This window comes from Amaranthus tricolor, chromosome 6 (assembly GCF_026212465.1).
Source record: "Amaranthus tricolor cultivar Red isolate AtriRed21 chromosome 6, ASM2621246v1, whole genome shotgun sequence".
Classification (NCBI taxonomy): domain Eukaryota; kingdom Viridiplantae; phylum Streptophyta; class Magnoliopsida; order Caryophyllales; family Amaranthaceae; genus Amaranthus; species Amaranthus tricolor.
Window position 1 is genome coordinate 20,604,068 of NC_080052.1, and position 24,454 is coordinate 20,628,521.

The window sequence follows — 24,454 nt, forward strand, 5'->3', positions numbered from 1 at the left end:
TCCCATTTTCAATAGTTCTATATTTTCCGTCAAACTAAACACCTCTAAATGTGCCCCCTTCTCCGTGGGGACCATGGGCAGATCAAGGAAAAAAAAAGTATGTCACATTGCATATAGCAGGGTTTGATCCAACTAAGTGATAGGTGACTACCTAACCATCCTGCGTCTAACCATCCTGCGTAAGCTTTTGGTTGAGCTGATTTCTTAACATGATATCAGAGTCAATGTGACAAGTGATCACAAGTTCGATTTTCAACCATCTCTCATTTAAAGTGAAATATATAGCACTCGGTATGAGGAGCATTTGCCCAAGGGCTAACATGTGAAGGGGTGTGTTAGAAAAATATCCAACTCTTATTTAAACTGGAATATATAGCGCTCGATATGAGGGGGTCTGTGTTGTATTTACACTTCTGGCCCAACGTGTGAAGGGGTGTGTTAGAAAAATATCCCGAGGCTTCAACCATTTTGTTGAGTTGGTTCCTTTAACACAACCAACTCAACTAAGTACAATTTTTGCTTTTTATTGTAGTAAAGTTAGATTATAACATTTTTTAGTTAGATTATAACATTTTTTTAAGTATTGTCACCTTTCTACCCGGAATACCCATTAAATCTACCCTGTTCATCACCCAAAACCGGGAAGAGCTTCTTGGAGAATATTGTGAAAAGCACAAACCAAATCAATATAAAGGCTAACATAGATTATGGTATTTGATAGTACAATACAAGTAATTTGCAAGGTTCTCACCAAGGAGAATATTGTTGATGCTTTGACAAAACCTAATACTCAATCGAAGTATGATAGTCATATTCCATCTATGGGGATTGAGCATATGGGAGAATATCTTTAGGTTGTGTACTTTATATTTACAATTATAAAGTGATTAAACATGCTTTAACTTTATAAATATTATGAATTAAAGTATTTAATCTTGGTTTAGCATAAAATAAAACGTCCAAATGGCTCTGTGTATTTCAGATACGATTACAAAATTGTTTAATAAGCTAATTTACCTTGTGATCACAATCAATAAGCTGTTGTTCACTGAGATTTAAAAGTTTGCCCGTCGCAATAAAATTAGCCCCTTCAATAGCTCCGGTGGTGCTAAAAGCCCAACACGATCCACATATTCCCTGTTTTGAAAATCAAAACTCCTTATCTAGTTAATATATTCAAGATGATAAAATTGCGAAGCAAAGATTTTGAAGCTCCTAATTAATTATTTCTAAAATGGGACCTTTAAATATGCCAATTCAAGGAAAATAAGTGAGACATTATTTTCTATGTTATATTGTACAATTACTTCAAATATAACATGGAATTTACTGACAAATCACTTGCTAAGAATTGGGCCCGAATACCTTTCAATATTTAAGGCCCCAGATGGGTTCTTAGGCCCTAGGCAGTCGGTCGGTTACCTGGATTGTGCTGAGAACCAATCATAGTGAGTAAAAACCGTACATGTTATCTTCACTTACTCACACTCACACTCACACTCCTTACACTAGAGGACTATCAATGGTGAGTAAAAAAAAACTCCTTAATAATGTAATTTATCCCCTCAAATAAGTTTCTCCTTCCTTTCTCCTTCCTACTTTTTTTAACTCTTTTTTACTCTACCCCGTAAGAAAATCCCAAAAATTTCCAATCAAAGTTTCTTTTTTTTGAAACATATACATGGTTTTTTGTGGATTTTTACGAATAGGATTAAAAACATCGCAACTTTCCACCAAAGAACAGTGAATTTGTGTTGCTAGTTGCTACTGTTTCCATTTTTAGTTTACCCACAAAAGATTAAAAAAGACAGTTTAAAATAACAAAAAATTGAGCCAAGCATATATATTGTACCTGGGTCTTAACATCAGTGACAGCCCCTTTCTCCCTCCAATCAAAACTGCTAGGCAACCCACGAACATCCAACCTAGGAGCCTCATGGGGACCCAACTTCTCACCATTCACCAATCCATCACCACCTCCACCACCACCCAAATCGGGTCTTAGACCCATGAACATCATCTCGAACTCCTTCGGAGACAAATCCATAAACGGCGTAACCCCATGAATCGCCGTGGAGTCCATCGCCTGATGCTCCGCGGCCCGGACCAGATTCCTTGCAAATATCGCCAACCTTTTGACATACTCTTCCCGGGTACTATACTCCTTCCCATACTCCCTCATAAAACTCACAAATTTCCTCTCTGCTCCCACTAATTTCCTATTTTCAGTCACTTTGTAAATGTTATTATGTGTAATGGTAGAATAATTTTTAGCTCTAACTACGGGAAGAAAATGAAGTGTAAGAACTAAGATTATTATTACGCCTAATACCGAACTCTTAACCATATTCAAATGGAACATATATGAAATATTAGTATTATTATTATTGGTTAAGATTTCACAAGTTTTGGCGCAATATTGTATGTGAGTGGGGTGTTCTGAAATTTATGGATGCATGTAAGTTTGAAAGCAGCAGATGGTGTAGTATGCATGGATCGATCGTGGCATAATCTAAGTGTACGTGTTGGAACGTTAAACATCTTTGCATGTGACGTGGGTGTTCTGAAATGGGTATAAGTCTGCCTTTCTTTTTGGAGAGTAAGGAATACGTTTGGACTAAAATATGGGCTATTATTAGAAGGTAGAAGTGCATGGTGTACCTTGTGGGCTGATGGTTGGCCTATATATAATGTTGTATTCATTGGAATACTAATTTGTTTTTTAGTAGTACGAACGTAGCTTATAGCTAGCTGTGTGTGGTGTCATACTAGGAATGGATTAGTGTTTAGAGATAACAAGAGGGGGTGAATTGTTGTTTGATACGTTTAAGTGTTTTAGTTTTTTTTGCGGAATTAAAATTTAAACTTGATGCGCAAACTTAGAAAGAGACAACACAATTTTTACGTGGAAACCTTCTAGGCCTAAATAGAAAGAAAAACCATGAACCCTCGAATTTCAAATTTTCTACTATGTTTTAGGCAATTCGTTACAATTACATAAAACAAACAAACAAAACTAGGTTTACTTCCCTTTCCCTTTCTCTTTCTCTTTCTCTTGCTTCACACGAAGCTTCTCTCTTCTCTTCTAGACTTCCCTAAGTCTAATTACAACAATTCTCTCAAAAACCCTTTTACAAAGGCCAAATACTTAAGGATAAAATTAATGAGTTGTACAAGAAATATTTTTAAGTTAATTGGCAATTTTTAAGCAAAGAATATTTCTTGTTATTTTTTTCTACACTCTTACGCATAACCAGTAAAAAAAAATACTTCCTTTTATATAGGAAGGTGACGTAGCTTGGTAAGAAAAATAACAACCCACTTCATCCTTAATCCTAAAATTAAGGAAGAGTAAGTGGAACTTGTGTTGCAAGAAATAAAGCTATAGTTTTAATTTCTAAATAAGGCAAGTTAGTTTTTCTTAATTAAATCCAATAATTCAAGCCTATTTATGTAGAGGAAAAATTAGGATAAGTTTTCTCCACCTTTTTGAAAATGTTTCGGTTATTTTAAAAGTAGTTATAAAATCCTTTGCCAACTATCTTATCAAATTAATGATGTAACAAATTAATCTCACCCATACATCAACTAAAAAAATCAGGATATTTTTCATAGAATTTTCAGCTGACGTTGATTTTTCCAAACGTGAATCTCGGGAAAAGGGCACCTGTAACAACCCGACTTACCGTTGACTGGGTAAACAGAGTCATCACTGGTTCGTTTCCCAAGAAACTGGAATCACACTTCCAAAACTCAAGCAAAGGGGTCACAAGCTCTTCAACGTGACTAACTCTGCTAAACCCCAAAACCAATATCTAACTAATACACAAGATAATCATACAATTCTCTACAAGTTCGATATAACCAACACAGCCAAAACAAATTTACATTTATCCAAAATTCCTAATACAAATCTATAATTCCCAAGTACTCAACTCAAAATACAACCTTGGAACGCTATTCAATCACCGCTAACCTATCGTTCCCGACCGGTTCCGATCTGTAATCAAACTAAAACATGGAAACAACAGAGGGTCAGATTAAACTGAATGAGAAGTAACAATCTAAAACAACAAACACAATAGTTTCCAAATAAGGGTTTAAAAGCAACATAAGTTCCCTAGATCTATGTGCGCACAAGGAGTCTAGTTGAGAGGAACATCCATAGCTCTAAGGCTATGTCACTCTCGGGTGAAGCTAGTCAATATCTCAATGACAATTCGCTTCGAACAGGGAGTAGGGAACAATGTTCCTCAACTCCGTCAATGACCAGCTCGCAAGCCCGATCCATTGACCATATCATAATATCAGCATAAACATTCACAACAACATTTGTCTCAACAATTTCCAATTCAAAGAGCTTTAATAAAAAGTTTATTTTCAAGAATGTAGTCTGATCAAACCCTTTTAAGGGACTGCTATTACTCACCAAAGACAACGCTTCAAAGAGTCAGGTTGGATTCGCAGCTATCAGCAAGAAAGGTTCCTCGATAACGTCGCCTCCTGAAGCATAACAAACATAACATCACAACAAAGCGTTCGATACTACAAACTAGGTTCATATAGCTCATTGCATCTCCTCCTAAGACCGCATCTTAGTTCAAGCTTCTATTCGAGTATATCTAATCATGAAAGAATTATGCACATTCTGATTAATCATTAAACCCAAAATCAAGAATACCCAAAAGAATCTAATAATCTCCTCAAGAATATCAAATCGTCTAATCAATATAAACAATAAGTATTTCATCCCACAATCAATGATTTTCCAAAGTATCTCCTAATTCATTCAAGACCTTCAAATCATCATTAACCCTACGAATAATAAACACTTTTGACCAATTTTCTTAATTTCTATGCTCATACATTTGATACTAATCATCAAGATCCACCAAACTCAATCCAACATCCATTATTTCCCTATATAAGTTTCCTTAATCGCAAAAGTAGACATTCAAATTCAAAATCAATAATCTTCCAAAGAACCTTATAAAACTTTCAAGAACATCAAATTGACCCATATTTCATCAATAATAAACTTTTCCTAACAAATTCTTGATCTCAACATCAATCCACAAGACACATCTAATTTAAAGAGAACTAGTATGTATATAATAATTTCTCAAAACATCCAATTAATCTCAATGTCACGTATCCTATCTCTTCAAATTGAAACTACCATCTCTATTCTCAAATAGAGATTTTCATTTGCCTCAAAGATAGGTACTCTAACTTACAATCCACAATACTCCAAGAATCTAGCAATAATCAACACATTTTCCATGAATTTCCAATTTAATGACTCATCTACTAATTCATACACATTCCAAGATTCAACAACATTTAGGGTTTAACACATGAATGAAAGATTATGCAAGGGAAAGAAAAGTAATCACAATGTTATGGAACTTGCAGGAGGATTTCAAAATAACAAAAGAATAGAGATTATTACCCTACCCTAAAGGAATCGGAGCCTTTGAGAAATAGAGTGGTTTTCGGATTGATGTTTGCCCCGAAAGAAACAACTATTGAGTGTTGATTGTATTTTGTAGAAACTGCTTGTTTCCCAACGATAAATCGGTAATTCAATCTAATTGATGGGTCTTGAATCTTCAAGAATGAAAAAGAATTGGTTATAATGATATTGAAACGCATAGAGTGAGGAAGAGGATAAATTTGTTTTATATTCGAAAAAAATAGACAAGCATCAAAGATGAAGGTTGTTTCCTTACCAAATTTCAGAGAAAACAATGCTAGCATCGAGAAGAGGAACGCCGATTAGGATTGTAGAACCACCGTGAGAAGTGGTGTTTGTGGCTTCGGTGAGATTTTGGTCTGCTGCCCGGTTTTGAATCGAGAGGAAGAGGATGAAGGTTCTGCTTGCGAAAATCAAAGGAAGAATGCAAAAGAAGTCAGAGGAAGGAGATGACTCTAATTTCTTCCTTTGGTTCCAACGAGTGAGAGAGAGGAAGAAAGGTTTTTGTTTTGTTTGTTTGTTTTTTTTTTTTAAAAAAAAATCAAACTAAAAGAAAGGAAAAGAGGGAAGAAATTAAATTGAGAATGTTTCATATCAAGTGTATTTAAGGTCATTCTCGCACTGATAATTCTCTTAAACTTACTCGTCTTAAATATTAATTTTCCCGAATGTTACACTTTATCCACTCATCGACAAGTATCGTCAGATTATCAACATTTGATTTCCTACAACGATTTTCCTTATCTAACTTCCTTGGATATTTTGACATGTACAAAGTTCATAGACCAAGTCATAGGCACTATCAACGATCTTTATCAAGACCGGATATCGACATGCACACAATTTCTAAAATACAGTTGTTTATCTTAAGTGTAGTCATTATTAAAATTTAAAAGGGCCAACATGATCACTTATTGCATTACGTGATTGTTGTCATTTGTGACTTAGTTGGATTCATCCAAGAATAAGATTAAGATTAAGGGGTTGTTCGGTATTACCTAACATGTTTCATAATAGTTGTATATTTTTCCATTTCTTCCGTTTAACAATATTTGTTATATTACTATATAAGGTTATTATAATTTTACCCCTTAGGGCTTTAAATAAAAATCAATAAATTTAATTTATTAATATTTATATTAAGCTTTCAAAAAAATCTTTTAAACTAATTTATGTGAGAGGAATAAATGCATGTATAAGGCATTTTCAACTTGTCTCTTCATCTTCTTTAATTCAATAAGGTTTCAAGATAATCTTTCAAACTAATAAGTGTGAGAGAATTAAATGAAAATAGAAAAAGTCATATAGTATCCCAAAGCATTTAACATTAAATGTAGTATTAAAGTTGTATAAGATTTTTTCATATATATATATACATACTATATATATATATACATATATATATATATATACATATATATATATATATATACATATATATATATACATATATATATATACATATATATATATATACATATATATATATATACATATATATATATACATATATATATATATATATATATATATATATATATATATATATATATATATATATATATATATACACATATATATATATATATACATATATATATATATATACATATATATATATATATACATATATATATATATATATATATATATATATGGAAGGATCTCATTACAAGTGGAGTCAAGAAGTGAATCAGTGAGGTCTGGTTGTGGTTAAGTCTGAATTACTACTTGGTTTAGTTGTTGAATCAAAGGCATTTGGTTCAAACTCTCCTTTTCGAGAATGAATTATCCGCCATTTAGTTTCACCGTGATATGGAGTGAGATCTCCAATGTTAAAGATTACAATAACCCCATATATACTCTTCTGAAAGCTATATTATTTTATCTTCTATTATTGCCAATAGTTTGAATGGTTCATCAACTCTTAGCATCAGTTTGTTTGCTTTTCTTCTTTGAAAACTTGTCGTTTTTCAGACCCAGACCAGGTCTCCAACTTAGAAGTTTCTTCTTTATTATTTGTAGCCTTTATGAAACAATTATAAAAACATCTTTGTTAAAAATTACTTTTCTTTAATAAGTAAAATGAGTTGTCATTTTAAAAGTAAAATTTTACTACGAATTTTAAATATCAGTTTTATTATTTTTGGGGAAAAAATAAATTATACGGCGAAAAATATAGATATATAATATCCACCCTATACTGTGATAAGTATGAGTAGGAAATTGATACCCAAGTATGGACACTATGGCCTATGACTCGCCTCTCAATCCATTACTCATCATAATAAACCCCTTCCCCTAAGTTATTTTTACTACCCTTCCTTTATACTATTGTCATCTTCTTCATAACATCTCAAAGAAACACAAATCTGAGATCAATTTGTACCTTTATCTCTTCACAAAGTAGAACAGAAATCTGAAGTTTTACCTACCTTCATCTTTTCAAAGTATTGGTGTGAGTAAATCTAAATAAAAGGTTTTTAATTGAAAACCCTAATCTCAATTTCAGAAAATTTTCACTCAAATTTGATGAAGTTAGAATCTAATTAAAGTGTTTTGATGATTGTAGCTATTGTAGAAGAAGGAGGACACATCTAATTATCACCATCTCCATCTCTTTTTGGATTAGAAGTAAGTTTTTTTTTATGTGTTCTTAATTTTACTTGCAAGTTTATTTAATGGTCAATAGGACCTTAAATTGACTTTTAAATTGTTATGTTCTAAGGTCTTTTGTTGGAATATATTGTAGTATCAAGAAAGTGTCATTTTGAGGTAGCCATTGAAGAACTAGCAATTGAAGTGAATCTTTGGTTTTGAAGTTTTATGTGATTGTGTGGAAATTTAACTTGCTCAAAAATAACTCACAAATTAATCTATTCAAGCATAAATTGAATGTTTTGAATTAGTTTTAAGTCTTAAATGGTTGTTGATTCATGTACAAAGTTGAGAGTAAATTTCAGTTTATGTGAGCAAGTTCTGTCCGAACCTATGTTGCTGTTTTTGAGACAGTTAGAGTCGTTTTGGGGTTTTAGTGTCTTCATGAGTTTTGTAGAGCTTCGAGTCACGATCGTGTGGGCACTTGAGTCGCTCCAAAATGAGTTCGTATGAGAGAGTTATGTTCAAAATAGTGAAATACCAATAGGCTGTCATGAAAACCAATAATAAGCTTTCTATTTTGCCATTTTCGGGCTGTTCTGATTGTTTTTGGGTTTTAATATCTTCATAAGAATAGTAGAGCTCTGAATCATGGTCGCGTAGCCACTTAAATCGCCTCTATACGAGTTCTTATGAGGTAGCTATGATCAAATTACTAATAGGTGTCCTGATATGGTACTAAAATGAAATTTATTAAGTGGGATTAGAAACTATAAAATAAATTGGATGTTTAGGGTTATTTATTGGGTATTTGAGATTAATTTAGGGTTATTATTCTTCCTTTATTGATTGGTATTGTTGATTTATGGTTCTTATTTGAGTAATATGGGTGTTTGGTTCAAGTATAAATTTGGGAATATAAGAATTGATTAGGTATTGATTAATTGATATAAGTTGGTTTTTGGGATTTAAGAATTGTGTAAAATTAGTTAAACTCTGTAACCGCCTCGAATTATGAAAGCAAAACACTAACTGGAATTTAGTATTAATCAAGCGGAAGCTTACTTTTTCCAACACAATTAAGGGGTTACTTAAAGGTCAAATCAATATCCAAGCAATATAACGGAAGTCTTAACTGTCCAAAATATAGGAAAATTACAACCAAATCGAAATAAGTCCAAAGTTCAAATTACATCCTTAAATTAGTCTAAATCTAAGCTAATAGTCTCTCAAATACAATAAAGAGATCTAAACAAAAGGGGAGCCATACTCCAACTCAGGTTCAACTTCCGCTCGCATATCCATTCTCCGTCGATGTGCCATAGGGGTTTACTCTAAAAACAAAACCATTGGAAAAACATACAAAGCATAGTATCAACAAAAAGGCTGAGTATAAACACACTGGTGTCCGTCAAACAAGTTATTAAAATCTTTTTTTTTTGAGTAAATTCATTTTGAAATATGCTTTTTCATTTGATAATCCAGTTCAATAGCTCTATAGTAATTTCAAATTCTCATTTTTCATCATAAATCATAAAATCTCAATAGATCCAAATCAATTTCAAACTCATATCATAAGTTTACATGGGTACTCTGTGAGTCATCCTGTGACTCGTTTGGTAGTCGGTCTACCGTCCGCGACATGTCCGGTAAGTGTAACACAATGGTATTGTGAATAATACGCGCTCAGCATTGGTGAGCCGTTTAATCATGCACACAACATTTGCTGTGGCATATGTACCCGTCATTTAGGTTAAAAAAAATTTTTGTACATAATATATATCTTGTAATTTTAATAGCATTTGAAAGTCAAAAATATTAACTTTTTCCATATGATAAACATCTTTTATTTGCACATAGCAAAACATACTTTATTTGCGACTTAGCAAAATCAAATCATACTATTTCCCACATGGGTAAAACATGCTTAGCATAATCATATCATTGAACATAACCTTTGTATTATATTGGGGTATCACTTGCATGTATGGAAATGCATTGTAACAAAAAGTAATTAAAGTTCAATACAATTTTTTTTAAGGAAACCACTAAAATGTTTCGTTTCAATCCTTCTTAAAGTAAATATAACTTAAAAGGGTTTTGAAATTCATTCAAAACAACTAGAATATGATTCATAAGTCTATAAAATCATTACGACAGAAGATTTCATAAAACACTATTTTCTTAAATACGAGATAGTTTTGCCGGTAATAAAATCGATAATTGATTTACAAAGTACATATTAATTCTCCAACAAGGCCCAAATTAATCAAGTCATTATAATACCTTATTTAAAATGAATTTAAGGTTGTCCCATCAGATTATAATTGGTTATGCAAATTTATAACGATTTTACAATTATTTTCGACAATTTGGGTATTTACCGTTATTTAAATGGTGTCTTAAATCCGTAAAATTTATAAACCATCTAATTTAAACTTAATTTATACTATGAGGCAGTATGTTATTAATATAATTATAGATTTTTTTATATAGGTCTATTTTTACCCAAATTTAATTAACAATATTACACTTTTTTAATAAATAAATAAACATTTTCTATTAATTTGATAAATTAGTAAATAATTAATAATTTATTTTATAAAATTATACCAAAGTTCCAGAAGTCATATAACATGTTTATTAGGCTATTTGAAATTATAAAACTCATGTATGATGTGTTATTATTTTGTATAGACATTTTATCGATAAATAGAATAAAATAGGTTTTAAATTATTTCAGTCTGAATAAAATATTATAAAAATTATATGATATTCCAGAAGCTATTTTAAGGGGTATAAAATTTTAAATAACCATTAAAAATCATGTGGGTTATTTTTAATAATTAATATCGTTATTTTACCGATAAACCGAATAAAATTTTTTTAAGTCCATATATGGTCACGAAAATCCATATAAATTTTTTCACATATATCTAATGTTTATATAAGTGTCTCATAAAATTTTTATGTCCAAAAGACTTCATTTAGTATTTATTTTATATTTTATCGTTTTTAAACTTACCGATTATTAATAACCGAGTAAAAATTATTAAGGACCTTAAATGTTAACGAAACCTTCCCAAACTTTTACCAATTTTACCTACTATCCATATGAGTATGTGATAAAAATTTCAAGTCCATATGTCTTTGTTTGGTAATTATTTTATATTTTACCATTTTACAATTTACCGTTAAACAATTTAACGATTATTCAAAAATAATTTAAAAATTTCAAACTAAATATATTCTGGCCAAATCTTGTTGGCGTTATTATAATATGTTTTTATTAATTATTTTTGATGATGAAGAGTTCATCTTTTGTAATAAGAGTATTTAACACCTTAAAATCCATTAAAATATCAATTTAACGAATAATCTCAACAAAAAGTATCTAAGAAATTTTCTTAACATATAGCTACCAGAAATTTCTTTTAAAATGAATTTCAAATATTTTCAAATTCATATAATCATTTGCATCACAATAACTTTCACAAAGTAGTGTTAAACATGCCTTTAAACATACAATAATTTATAAAATCAACATGCATAATGCCCACAATAATACATGTAATAAATTATTCCATACTCAAATTTATCATTTTGACATCATTTTTCAAGATTTAAAAACTTCTCTTTGGGATTTTTTTTTTAAAAAAAGTTTATACACAAACTTTCTCAACTTGTTCTTAAATCCTTTAAAAATCACCCCATGTGACCTACCTCGACTCCAAGCCTATATAATTATTCCGTAAGCTCCTACGCGTTCTTAGAAGCGGTTCTAACTTCAAGTCTCAACTCCAACTCCTCAACTAAACATATTGCATTCATCCAAAAATCAATAATAATTTTGGATTTCTAACATGCACTTAACTTTTTCAAGTTAGAGTTGTTAGACTAATACTTGTGATGATTTTAATATATTTGGAGTATACTTATTATGTTGAGCAACATACTTAGTTAAGTCCCATAATTTTATTTGAATCCTTTAAGTAACAAAATTTATATGTTTGTGGAAATACATCTTCTTACTTTCTATTATGGCCGATTTTTATAGATTTATAAATGATGATTTTCTTAGTTTAGAGATAAAATACTCATTTTATAATGATCTTAGTTTATAAAAAGATTCATGTAAAAAAATATGTTTTACATGAACAAGTTTTAACAAAAACTAGTAGAATAAAGAAATGAACATAACTTACTCTATACTTGGTGGATTTCTTCAAGTTTGGTGTCTATGGAAAGCTCTTAAGATTAAGATTATTTTTATGGGAGATTTGAGTTTATAAACATAAATTTTCAGAAGTTTTAGATGGGTTTTTGATGAAGATTTGATGAGAAAAGAAAGTGTTTTAGTTATTGAAAGTTTGAGGGATTCTAGTGTTTGTTCATGGATGAACTTGGGAGCAATGTGTTGGGGTTTATGGCTGAATAACTATTCAGAAAATAGAGTGTTTTTACTTCAAGTATTTGCCTCTTGCATGCTTGTAATGATGCACAAGCTTTGGGTAGAACAAAAGGGGTTCTTGGGTAGAGTTTTTAGCTTGTGTATGTAAGTATACAAAGGGCTATAAGGGGGGGTAGGACAGCTTTAGCATGGCTGGTTGGGGTTATTTTTTGGTGATTTTTGTCCATCATTTGATCTATTATAGTGTAGGAAAGGTTTATCTAAGATAGTTTAAGGTTTGGGTAAAAATTGTTGTACATGTAACAAGTTATGTAACTTGTACTTCATGTTTAAAAATCACTTGTATATGTGTGAAATATTTAATTTACTCCCATCATGGTTACATAATATGCTTGGGTAATAATAAAAAATTTTTTCGAACTGTTATGGGTAGTTGCTCAACTTTAAGTTTTACCTCCAAAGTTTACGTTACTTGTTACGATTCGTAATCACGTTACGAATTAACAAGTTTCTAATCATTGTAGAGATTTTTCAAATTACTACCATCACTAATTAAATTATAATTAGTAACGAACAAATATATAAGAATAATTAGGCGCTAAAAACTACTAATGAAATCTCCTAATAATACGACTGTTTCAAACTCCATTGATTGTAGCTCAAGTTCTTACACATTGATGGTTGATGATGAATTGATTGGTATTTTAAATGGTGATTGTTGATTTCAAAGAAAATAAATTGAATTGTTTTGTTTTATAATAACATATTCGACATTGAAAAATGTCCGTTTTTGGGAATCGGCAACGGATATTTATATCCTGATTATTGTGAAATCCTATAGCTTGATAATAGGTAAAGTTATTCGGATCCGTCTCGAGCCCCCGATCCCGTTTGGTTCTTACAAGTATCGTATTTTTTGTGATGACGATCACCCGTGTTCTCAGGATTCAGATCAAGCCTACTTCCCGATGGTCCATATATTCCAATGTTTTAAATCGTTATTACACTATTGTTTTTAGTGAGTTTTGAATAAATATGTTTGATATATAAAGTGTTGTTTGTTTCGCAATGAAAGCATATGTTTCATTTGCCGTATTATTTCGCTAACTTGTAAAGTTATAGCCGTATTTTGATTCGTTATGAACTAAAGGTTTATAGCCGTATTTATGTTGATACCAAACGGTCTTTTAGAAGAGTTTAAATTTGTATAAAATAATGTTTACAAATGGTTACCAAGTGAACAAGGAGTTTGATTGGAGATGTTTGTTAATGACTTGTATATAAATGTAATAGTTTGTTGGATTACTCAACAATTCAATTGTTGACAGTTTTTGATGGGGCCTATCCCTTACGAGGGATAGATCCTCTTTCAGGTTGCCAACTTTAGTGCGGATGGAGGTGCTGCTCCTTTATGTGTCATGTGTTGCGATAGCGAGGAAATCGTTTTTGGAAGTTAACTTATAATGATATTTTGACAAATCATGTGTTGTAAAAAAATTTTTTTTAAGAGTTTATAATGTATTAACTTAGCTTATAACTGGATTTTAATTAATTGTATTACAGTTATGTAAAGTTTTTAAATACACTGATATTGGTTGCTATGGCTATCGATCTACAGGTCGGATTCAGCCTAGACTTCTATAAGTCTTCCGCTGTGCTTTATAAATAGTAATATTATATTATTTATGCTGGGTCGGGCTGTTTCACTTTATCTACTTTTTCCTCATATTTATTTGAGCTTTGCTTGAATGTTATGCTAAACTTGTTAGAGGATCTTTAATACTAGTGCTTCAGCTAGTTGCTTGACATCTTTATGCATGTATTATGTCTTTTTTTTGGAACCTTAATGGTCGCGATTCGGATCAATTTGTAACCTATAGCTAACTGTTTTGATTTCGAGACAATTTTTCAGCGGTTCAGGACTAGTTCAGTTACGGGGCGACCATCACTAGCCATGTTTTGTAAGAGTGGGCAATATTTCTCACACAATTATTGTCCACCCTTATTCAAGTGTGGGTAATTACTTTAGCCTCACATATAAGTGTGGGCATTGACAATTTTAAGTGTGGGAGCTAGGATGAACCTTTTTTTTTTTGCAGTGTTTACATATCCTAAATACCTATTTAAGATTCAAAAATATCAATTTTACATACTAAAAATTGCTACTCTATATATTTTAAATACCTACGTCACATACCAAAAAGGCAAAACCTACTTTACATAGTCTAAACACTTCTTAAACCACATACCAAAAATACCTACTACACATAGCATAAAAACTTATTGTACATATCATACAAAACTACTTCACATATGATAGTCAACAACTTCTCACACTATAAACACATACTGTAAATATCATAAACCGACATTGAATACAATAAACACTTACATCATATACCATAAACTCCTATTTATATGTTATAAATACCTACTTCATATAATATAAATTTCTACTTTATATATTATAAACAACTACTTTAACAACCGTAAACACTTGCTTTAACCCATTTAAAAACCTAAATGCTTTATAAACATCTACATTAACAACTATGATAATACACTAAAAATATTCAAAAATCAACAAAATAAACATTACCTCCAAATTTAGGTTAAAAAATAAACAAACATTAAAAAAGAAGAAGCAAGAATTACAGAAGAAAATTGCGTAAATTTAATGACATAGATGAAAGAAAATTAAGGCTTCTAAAAGAAAATCATCATCGTAATCATAAGAGAAGTGCGTGTTTATTTATTTTAAAAGTTTTTTTCTGCAAATAAAGTTTAAATTTACTTTTTGAATTGATCCAAATAAACGATCTATTAAAAGATAGTCTCTCTCAATAATTGTAAAATTTAATTTATTTTTATTACTTAATTTTGGAGGATTTTATTAAATTCTTCATAAAACAATTAAGTCTCAGATTTTGTGCAGGGTCGACTTTAGGCAAGGGCAAGATGGACTTATGCCCTAAGCCCATGAAAAAATAAGACAAAAGTTGCATTTAGAGGATTTGAATTTGAGACCTATGCTATTAAGTTGCACTAGAACTATAAATGTACGATTATCGAACACAAAAGAACTACATAGAGCTCAATTATTGAAATTGAATTAGTAATTAATATTTTTTTTGCTTCTTTTATTTTTTTTATATTTTAATATGTTATATTTTTTTTTGTAATGTAGTACTTTTGTTTTTATTTGATCGATTTTATGTTTGTTATTTGGGCAACTCAAATTTATAGGTGTTAAATTCTTTTTTCATTATTTTATGATAAATAAAGTTATTTTATGGATTTTTATGTGGTTGCTTTGGATTGATTGTCTGCGTTTGAATTTTTTTGTTAGAGATTTTTTTTTGTTAAAACTAGACTATTAAAAATAAAAGAAGGGAGTATATAAAATGTATAATTTTCCTCCGAATAGGGCTAAGGGGATTTTAATTCGTGCAACCGAATTTTTTAAATCCTAGATCAACTTTTGATATTGTAAGTATAAGAGGAGTTTTAGGATAATTGTCTTGTCCTTGATAAAATAATGTAGTATCTTCTATTAAATTAACTTTTGCTTTTCAATAATTAGTGTTGAAATATTTTATAAATTCAGGCACTGTAATTAGTGATTTTGTACAAAAAAAACTATTTTTTTTCTATGTATTGGTGTGTAATATTTTTTTCGACAGTATAAATAATTTTTTATAAATCTATATTTTATACTCCCTCTAATTCACTATTGTTGTGCAATTGCTTTATGCACTCTATTCAATGCACTTATTCAATCCTTAATATCTCTAATTGAGCATAATTTAAATTTATGAAAAGTTGATATAAATAATCCTTGCATTGAGACAAATCAAACAAAATCTCACTTGATTATGTTTTAACTTATAAATTAATAATAAAATACAAATTAAGAATTAGAAATAAATAATATCCAAAAAGCAAATGAGATATTAATAGTAAATAAGAAGGAGCGTATGTAATTGAAGCTCATAATATATTTTTCACTCTAGACCCCTAAAATATTAGGGCCGGCCCTGATACTGTGGAATACACATAACTTTATGTAATGCTTAATTTTTTTGTATATAAAGCAGGAGCAATAAGCATGACTAATTCTTTCCACTTTCTTAAAAACGCAGATAAAGTTGATGGAATATAACAAGCTAAAGGTTTATTCATGTGAGTCGCCAATATATCCGCCACTTTCTAATTCGGCAACTTACCACTTACGCTTTGTTTGGCGCTTTCCGTTCGGTCAAAACTCAAAACCTTGTTTCTCATTTTTTCATACATTTTACTATTTGTTTGGTGTCTTTTTCATTTTTTTTCGGTTCAATTCATAAAGCATATATTCTTCTCTCTCAATAAATTTGTTTAATTTTTTATTTTAATACATTATTATAAATTTAATCTATTTTTTTTAAATATCATCACATTACTTTTACTTTCTATATCATTTTTCTTAATATCTCATTACTTTAATTCATTATATCCAACACACTAAAATAAATTCCAAAAGAAAATAAAGCAAAATGAATAGGATGGAAGAATACTCGCACTACAATAATTATCTTACGCTAACTAATTCATTAAGATTAAATCATTCAATTTAACTTTAAAATAAACCAAATAATACAAAAATTTGCAAGATAATTAATTTAATACTCTTCAAATTATTTTAACTTATAATTACTATATATCCGATCCCCCAAAATATTGTTACATTAACATTTCCATAAACCAAAAATTATTTTAAAAAAATTCACCTTAAGGTATATGGTACAATTTAGACGGCTTAATAGCATCAGTAACATTAAAATACCGTAACGTTTTGATCCATTTTTCTTGAGTCTTCAACAAATGAACTGCAATAGTATCTGGCCATAATTCATGGGTACACCCCGTTTGGGGCTCGGGATAATTATACATTGACCATTTCGCATTAAACCGATTCTTCCCTCTATGCCCATTTCTCATCCAATCCCCAAACACCTTATCTTCCGGACCATCCAAACGGGCCTTAGGAATATCCGATTCTCTAATCCATTCAACTATATCCCAAGAAACCAAGTACCCCATACCCGACATGTATTTAACAAATGGGTCCATACTTGGACATGGGATAACATACCCATAATATAAGTCCTCCCTAGGTAACGTCCTTAAGGACTTTACCAAATTGGGTACCCTAAAATAAGTGTCGTCATCGGCTTTTAGGACATAATGGTAAGGTGGATACGGACCTTCATTGTCCTTAAATAATTCGGGTAGACTTGAAAAATAAGTATATGTTTTACCCTTATTCATATTTTCCTTACAGTTGAGGATTATAATATCGTTATATTGCATTATTTCTAGGGCAACAAGTACTTTTTGGTCTTCTTTTGTAAGGTTACAAAACACAAACCTTAAATCTACTCGCGCACCTTCCGAGGATTGTGTTCCGTAGATCATCCTTAGGAAATGTCGCTTGTTGTATTGATCTGGCAATGTTAGGATCCCAACGAGTATTCGAATCTCGTCATCGGACGTATTAGATGATGATTTAATTGTTCTTAACGTAAGAGGAAGGGTGGCTAAAGATGAAGTAGGAGCAATGGAAGGAGATTTAATTAGATTTAGTAAATTATCAAATCTTATTTCATTGATTGAAGCTAAGGTACATAGAAATATTATGAAGAAGAAACATGAGATGATGAATCTTTTTCCATTTGAGTGATTTTTGGTTGCAAAAGTATTTGTAACAAAAGCTTTCATGATGGTGGATAATGTGAGGATTTTTGGTAGTGTTTAAGGTGGTTTTAGTTATATTGTTTGTTTAGTTGTGAATTGTGATGATTGTGGGATAGGAATTGAGTGGAAAGTGTGTATGAAAGTGATTGAAAAAAGTTTGGTAGTTAGAATATGAAATGAGATTTTGATGGTGTTCATTGCTATAAAATGAGTTTTGGTGATTTCTTGAGGTTTAAACAATGACTTAGCTTTATTTTTATTGGATTTGACTTTGTTTTGTTTGAAAGTAGCCTAATTTTGGGGAATATCCATGTGGTTTTATTAGCGTATGGCCAAAGGTCAATAATGAGTATTTCTTAATGAGTAAAGATTAGTGGAGTATTTTGTTTATTTTATGGAGAGTTACAAGAGTCAAGAGTAGTAATTTTATGTACATGATTGATTTTGAGTTACAAGATCTCCATTGATTTGTGTATTGTGGTGTATTTTATGAAATAATGTCAGTTTTCTAAATCTCAAAAAGATTAAGATCAACTATATGAATCAATATATAAGTTTGAATGGTCATCCGTATAGATTCTTCTTCTCCATTTATTTTCATTTCCATCCATCTAAATTTGTAAGCCTATATCCTTCATATTCTTTTCCATTCATGTCCTCTAGGTCATCTTTGGTCTTTTCCGCCCTCTTTTTAAATCTCTAGCTTTAATATTAATTTCTATCTTCCTTAACAGTTCACTAATGCCCCATTTTCGCACATGTCCAAACCATCTTAAACAATTCACTTTTATCTTTTTGTCTATATCTGCAACTCTTAAATTCTTTTTTATATGTTCGTTTTGAATTCTATCCCTAAAGATATGTTCATTCATCCTTCGCAACATCTGTATATTTGCTACTCTCTCACCTTTTTACTATGGTCTTTTCTAAAAGCCAAACAATCTGATCCATATAATAGCGTTCGTCTAATGGTCGTTCAATAAAACTTGTCCTTGTACTTTAAGGCTACATCTCGATCACATAATACTCCAAAGCCCACTCTGTATTTTTGTCATCCACATTTAATTTTAGAGGTCAGATCTTGTTGGATGTACCCCACTACTCTAAAATATGGACTCAATGTTTTTAAAACATACACTTGAAGAGATTTCTTTCTCTTGTAGCTTTATAGTGCCTCTCGTTATCTTGTTTGTTCTAAACTTTTACTCTATGTATTGTGTCTTGCTCCGAATTGATTTGAAATCTCGTAACTCTAACTCTTGACCATGGTGCATCTCCTTGTATCGATCGAGTAATCTTATCTAGAACTACTACAAAAGTAAAGACGCTTACGGCTAAGTCTTGATGAAGGCTAATTGTGATGGAAAAATCCTTTGTAGGCCCCCCACATGTCTTAACATTCATATTTAATTCTCGATACATATCTTGCACTATAATAATGTAAAATCTTAATTTTTATCATTTTCTTAATATTTACTAGCTCTAAAAATCTACTAGTCAAGCTACCAATATCAAGACCAGAGGCCCTTAGTTTACATTATAATCTTATGCTTAAACCCTATATGATGCCCTTATTCATTTGACACATTAGACTATGTGGCGTGTTGTTTCTAAATGACGACCTAGAAACCATTATATACTTTGTAAGGGACGCTCCCACATGATGATTTTCATTTATGATCATGGGATGTGACTAGCTTGTACTTAGTTGGTTGTCAATAACCTGCTGCTCACCCTCCTTTTTTATTTGAGCTTGGGATCGACAATAAGCGACAAGCAATCATAAGCAGAGTTTTATTAAATACTTGTATTGAAAATAAATTGTTAGAATACTTTATTTGGATCTCATATATAATGGAGAAAATGTATTAATCATCATTTATATTCACAATGTCAAATTGGTTTAACCAAAATACGTAAGGCTTAACGACAATAGTTTCATGAATAGTTTCATGAATGCTATAAAGTGTGGACACCGTTGTAATAATTTATTTTTGGTGATAGAGCAAATTAGATATTTTACACTTGGTCTTCATATAACTAAAGTCAATAACTGGATGATAAAAGTAAATTGTAAGATGAAAAGAGATAATATATTTGTAAATGAGATCTAAAGAGAGTGAAAATCATTTTAAAAAAAGTATATGGCGATAATTCATTAAGACAAACAAAACTTTTTAGATAGACATAGGAAAATTGGATTAAATTGAATTAACTATGGTCTAAGTTAAATTTAGCCTAAAGAAGTTGAGTTTAACAAATAATCCATCCTAGTCTAATCACATGTCTCATATTTTTCACTTTTGGTATATTCACATTAAATGTCTTATTTTCTTATATAGTAACATTTTCTCTTATTTATGTCTTCAAGAGATCTAACTATTTTCGCAATTGTCATTAAATTATCACTTTTTTCTTACTTACTCCTCTCATGTGGTCCTATATGATATTTTCTCTTTTTATATAGCATTATAATTATAACTAGAATATTAGCGAGTTAGTTGAGTATGTAGCATTAAATTGTAGTTGGAAAGGTGGTTTTATAAAAAGTATTTTGATGATTCTAAGTCTAACAAAGGTCAAAAATGAATGGAGTATAACCTAAAGTTAAACACCGTGTTTTGGTGCAATGCCTCAATACATTTTCCTGCGGCTGCGGATTTCAAATTCTATATCCTCCATATATTATTCTACTCCAAATTTAAGTAATTTGAAAGAAATAAAGTGTGTGGAGTATAACCTAATTTTGGAGTACTCTCAATAATACACTAATTCAAGCTTTTAGATGGATTATTAGGCAAGTCAAACTAAGACTACTCCAAGTATTTTATGTTCACTTTTGTGGGCCCACAACGTCTCATCTCATTGCAAATTGTAAAAAGTCAACGTCGTGGGATCTAGATATTTTTCGCTTTCTCCGCTTTGCGTGACATTTTATTTATTTAAGTTTATTTTATATATTTTAGCTAATAGATAAGAAAAAATATAATAGAATGAAATTTTTTTTTGAATCATGGTATGTTTTATATATTTACTTTTTATAATTTTTAATATGTATAATTCAATATATAGATAATTAATATAATACATTAAATTGAATAAAAAGTCAAATAGAGCACGTATAATGAAACGAAAAAAGTATAAATTTTTCATAGACTATACGACATGATAGTTATTTGTGCTTATGATTGATAACCTATGTATGACACATGTCACCCATTTATCTTCCATATATAGCATCATTGTGCATTTTGTGTTGTATGAGACTGACCCATATAATTAGTTAATTTCTTTAATTCATCACTTTAAAATTATAAGTGACCACTTTAGCTCACTAGTTGTTCATGGATTAGTTTAATAAAGATAACACACCATTAAATTGTCTCATTTAATAATTTGTGCCTTTTTAATTTAAAAACACTTATCCCAACAAGAGACCAATGATGTTCATGGCCTTCACGGGCCAAAACAAAATCTCATATAATGGCCCTGACTACCCAAATAATCCCTCTTCCTCTCATGTGCCTCGCGGCCCACTAACTCCCTCATCTTCTCATGCCCGATTCCTAGTCACAGTCCTATTTTCTCTTAGATCCCCAAATATTATTAATGAACATGCTACATCTTTCCTTATTGGTCCCCATTAGAACTATGCAATGAGCTCGATAAGAGCCGGGCCAAGCTCAAATTAAAATTGGTTAGAATGGACTGGTACTTATTTACAACAAAACGGCCTCAAATGAGATAATGGACCGTCTCTGCTGAACTCGTTTATAATTTTATAATTCCTATCGGATTGAGTAAAGTATTCTATAATTTTTTTTATTTTGGATTATAATGTAGGATAAGGGAAGGAGAGGAATAGGTGAGATATCATCCTAAAAAATTGCTTGGAAAAAGCGGTACTTGATCCCACTGAGAGTACAAGACCTAATTCTCCCTAAATTTTCTTTACTTGCTTTGTTAATTATAATCAGATTATTGACTGTTATCATTTGCCTATATGTATATGACATGCTCAACTTTGGTATTGATTTAGTACAAGTTTAAGGGACAAAAGATTTTTGTCTAGATCCTTCCAAATGAAAGATATGGGGAAGGCCGATGTGATCTCTTAGGCATTAAGATCATAAGAGATGATAGTGGAATTAAGCTAAGTCAATCTCATAGCACAAAAAACATACCATGTCATAAATCTGAAAAATCACTAGTGGAAAAACCTATTATGCAAAGATTTTCTAGCCTATATATGCTGCGGTTTTGAATCCAAGCACTTATGATAGCAGTAGATGAGGCTTACTAACTGCTCCAGTTTAAAACCGCAGCATAAAAGTTGACTATATGCTTCAGCTCTCTCTAAACCGCAACATATAGTCCCTTTTTTTTTTTAAAAAAAAAAAAAAAAAAAAGGGGACTATATGTTGCGATTCAAGGAAAACCGCAACATATAAGCTTTTTTTTTCATTTTATATAAATTTACCAATAATAATAATAATAAATTGATACATAATAATTATTATACTAGTAATATTTCAATATTTTTCCAATCATCGCCAAAATTTCATACAACTCCAAAACAATCATCATTTAATATAGTGTTCAAAGACGAATTTTACTTAACACATAATAATATATTTTACAATAATTGTAATATATATATATATATATATATATATATATATATATATATATATATATATATATATATATATATATATATATATATATAATATACATATAATATATATATATATATATATATATATATATATATATATATATATATATATATATATATATATATATATATATATTCTTTGGATTAATTCATTAAATAAAAAGTAGTATGCAAGTTTTTCAACAACTACTTCTATTTAACCAAACTCTGTCGTCCTACATTTACCTAAAAAATAAAAAAAAATAAAAAAACCTTCCTAGTCCTACATGAGTAAGATGTAGGATAAACATGATGACATAGTCTTCAGTTCAATCATATATCTTAAGACTTTGTCATATCGTTTAATTAGTTTACTTTGTTTGGGTGGGTTAGTGAATATAAATTATGTCCACAGAATATTTGAATGAGTAGCATCAAATTATCAAGTCAATTAATAAATGTATATGAAATCATTCTCTAATTTTCAAAAATAATTATTTAGAAATTAAAAAAATTTACCTAGAATAATGCAATCTATTTATGACTTTCCTACAATTATTCTATCTTTTAATTAACCATGAATAATCCCAATTTTAAGGGATATTTTTCTAGAGTAAACTCGGTGACCAAATGACTTGTTATAACAAGTTTTATTTTTTTTAAAAAAAATAAATTAAAATAAAATGTCAAAAAAAATAGTTAAAAAATTTTTTGATTTCTTTTATTATTTAGAATTTTTTATGTAAATTTTCAAAGTTTTTCTCTAATTTTAAATTAATTTTCAGTTTATTTTTTTGATGAATCACCTAATATAACAACTCATCGTGTTATCCATGTTTACCCTAGACAAACACCTTTTAAACTTGGGATTATTCGTTGATTAATTAATAGATAAAATTATTATAGAAAAATCATAAAAATGTTGAATTATTGTAAGTAATTTTTCATACAAATTAAAGTAGTTGTTTTTGGTGGGATGGTAAACATAAATCCAACCTAACTTTAATAATTTTTGATCCTAATATAACAACTCATCGTGTTATCCATGTTTACCCTAGACAAACACCTTTTAAACTTGGGATTATTCGTTGATTAATTAATAGATAAAATTATTATAGAAAAATCATAAAAATGTTGAATTATTGTAAGTAATTTTTCATACAAATTAAAGTAGTTGTTTTTGGTGGGATGGTAAACATAAATCCAACCTAACTTTAATAATTTTTGATATATGAAATGACTTGAACATTAAAAATAAAAAAATATTTAAATTTAAAAGCTCTATCTATTGGAAATAAGCTTTCCAAAATTGCATGTTTTATTGATCTTATAAGAATCCGACCTTAACATCGTTTTCTCTTTAATACAACAATGTTTATTGTACAAAGTAATAAGCGAAAAGGATCTTGCTAGAAGACGTCTTGGGGTGTTTATTAATGAGATTTTAAACTATTTTCAAATAAGAGTAGTTAAATAGAAAATATTATGCATTTTAAATTATATTAATATAGTTATATTGTGTTATTCATTATTAAATTTGCATTTAAGTTAATTTGAATTACTTGTCAAAAATTAT

General features: G+C 29.9%; 2 protein-coding genes across 2 annotated transcripts in view; both read right to left on the reverse strand.

Moving 5' to 3' along the window:
* Nucleotides 1-2,347, reverse strand: part of LOC130815666 (probable cysteine protease RD19D) — a 3,881-nt gene extending 1,534 nt beyond the window's left edge. The window contains exons 1-2 of the mRNA XM_057682155.1: nucleotides 1,853-2,347; nucleotides 1,018-1,137 (exon numbers count right to left, since the gene is read on the reverse strand). Of these exons, the coding sequence (XP_057538138.1) occupies nucleotides 1,018-1,137; nucleotides 1,853-2,347 (615 nt within the window). The remainder of the gene's footprint in view (nucleotides 1-1,017; nucleotides 1,138-1,852) is intronic.
* Nucleotides 2,348-17,158: 14,811 nt separating this feature from the next.
* LOC130814685 (uncharacterized) lies at nucleotides 17,159-18,370 on the reverse strand. Its single transcript, XM_057680830.1, has one exon. The coding sequence runs from the start codon at nucleotides 18,243-18,245 to the stop codon at nucleotides 17,256-17,258; it is 990 nt and encodes a 329-aa protein (XP_057536813.1). The 5' UTR covers nucleotides 18,246-18,370; the 3' UTR covers nucleotides 17,159-17,255.
* Between the last annotated feature and the right edge of the window lie 6,084 nt (nucleotides 18,371-24,454).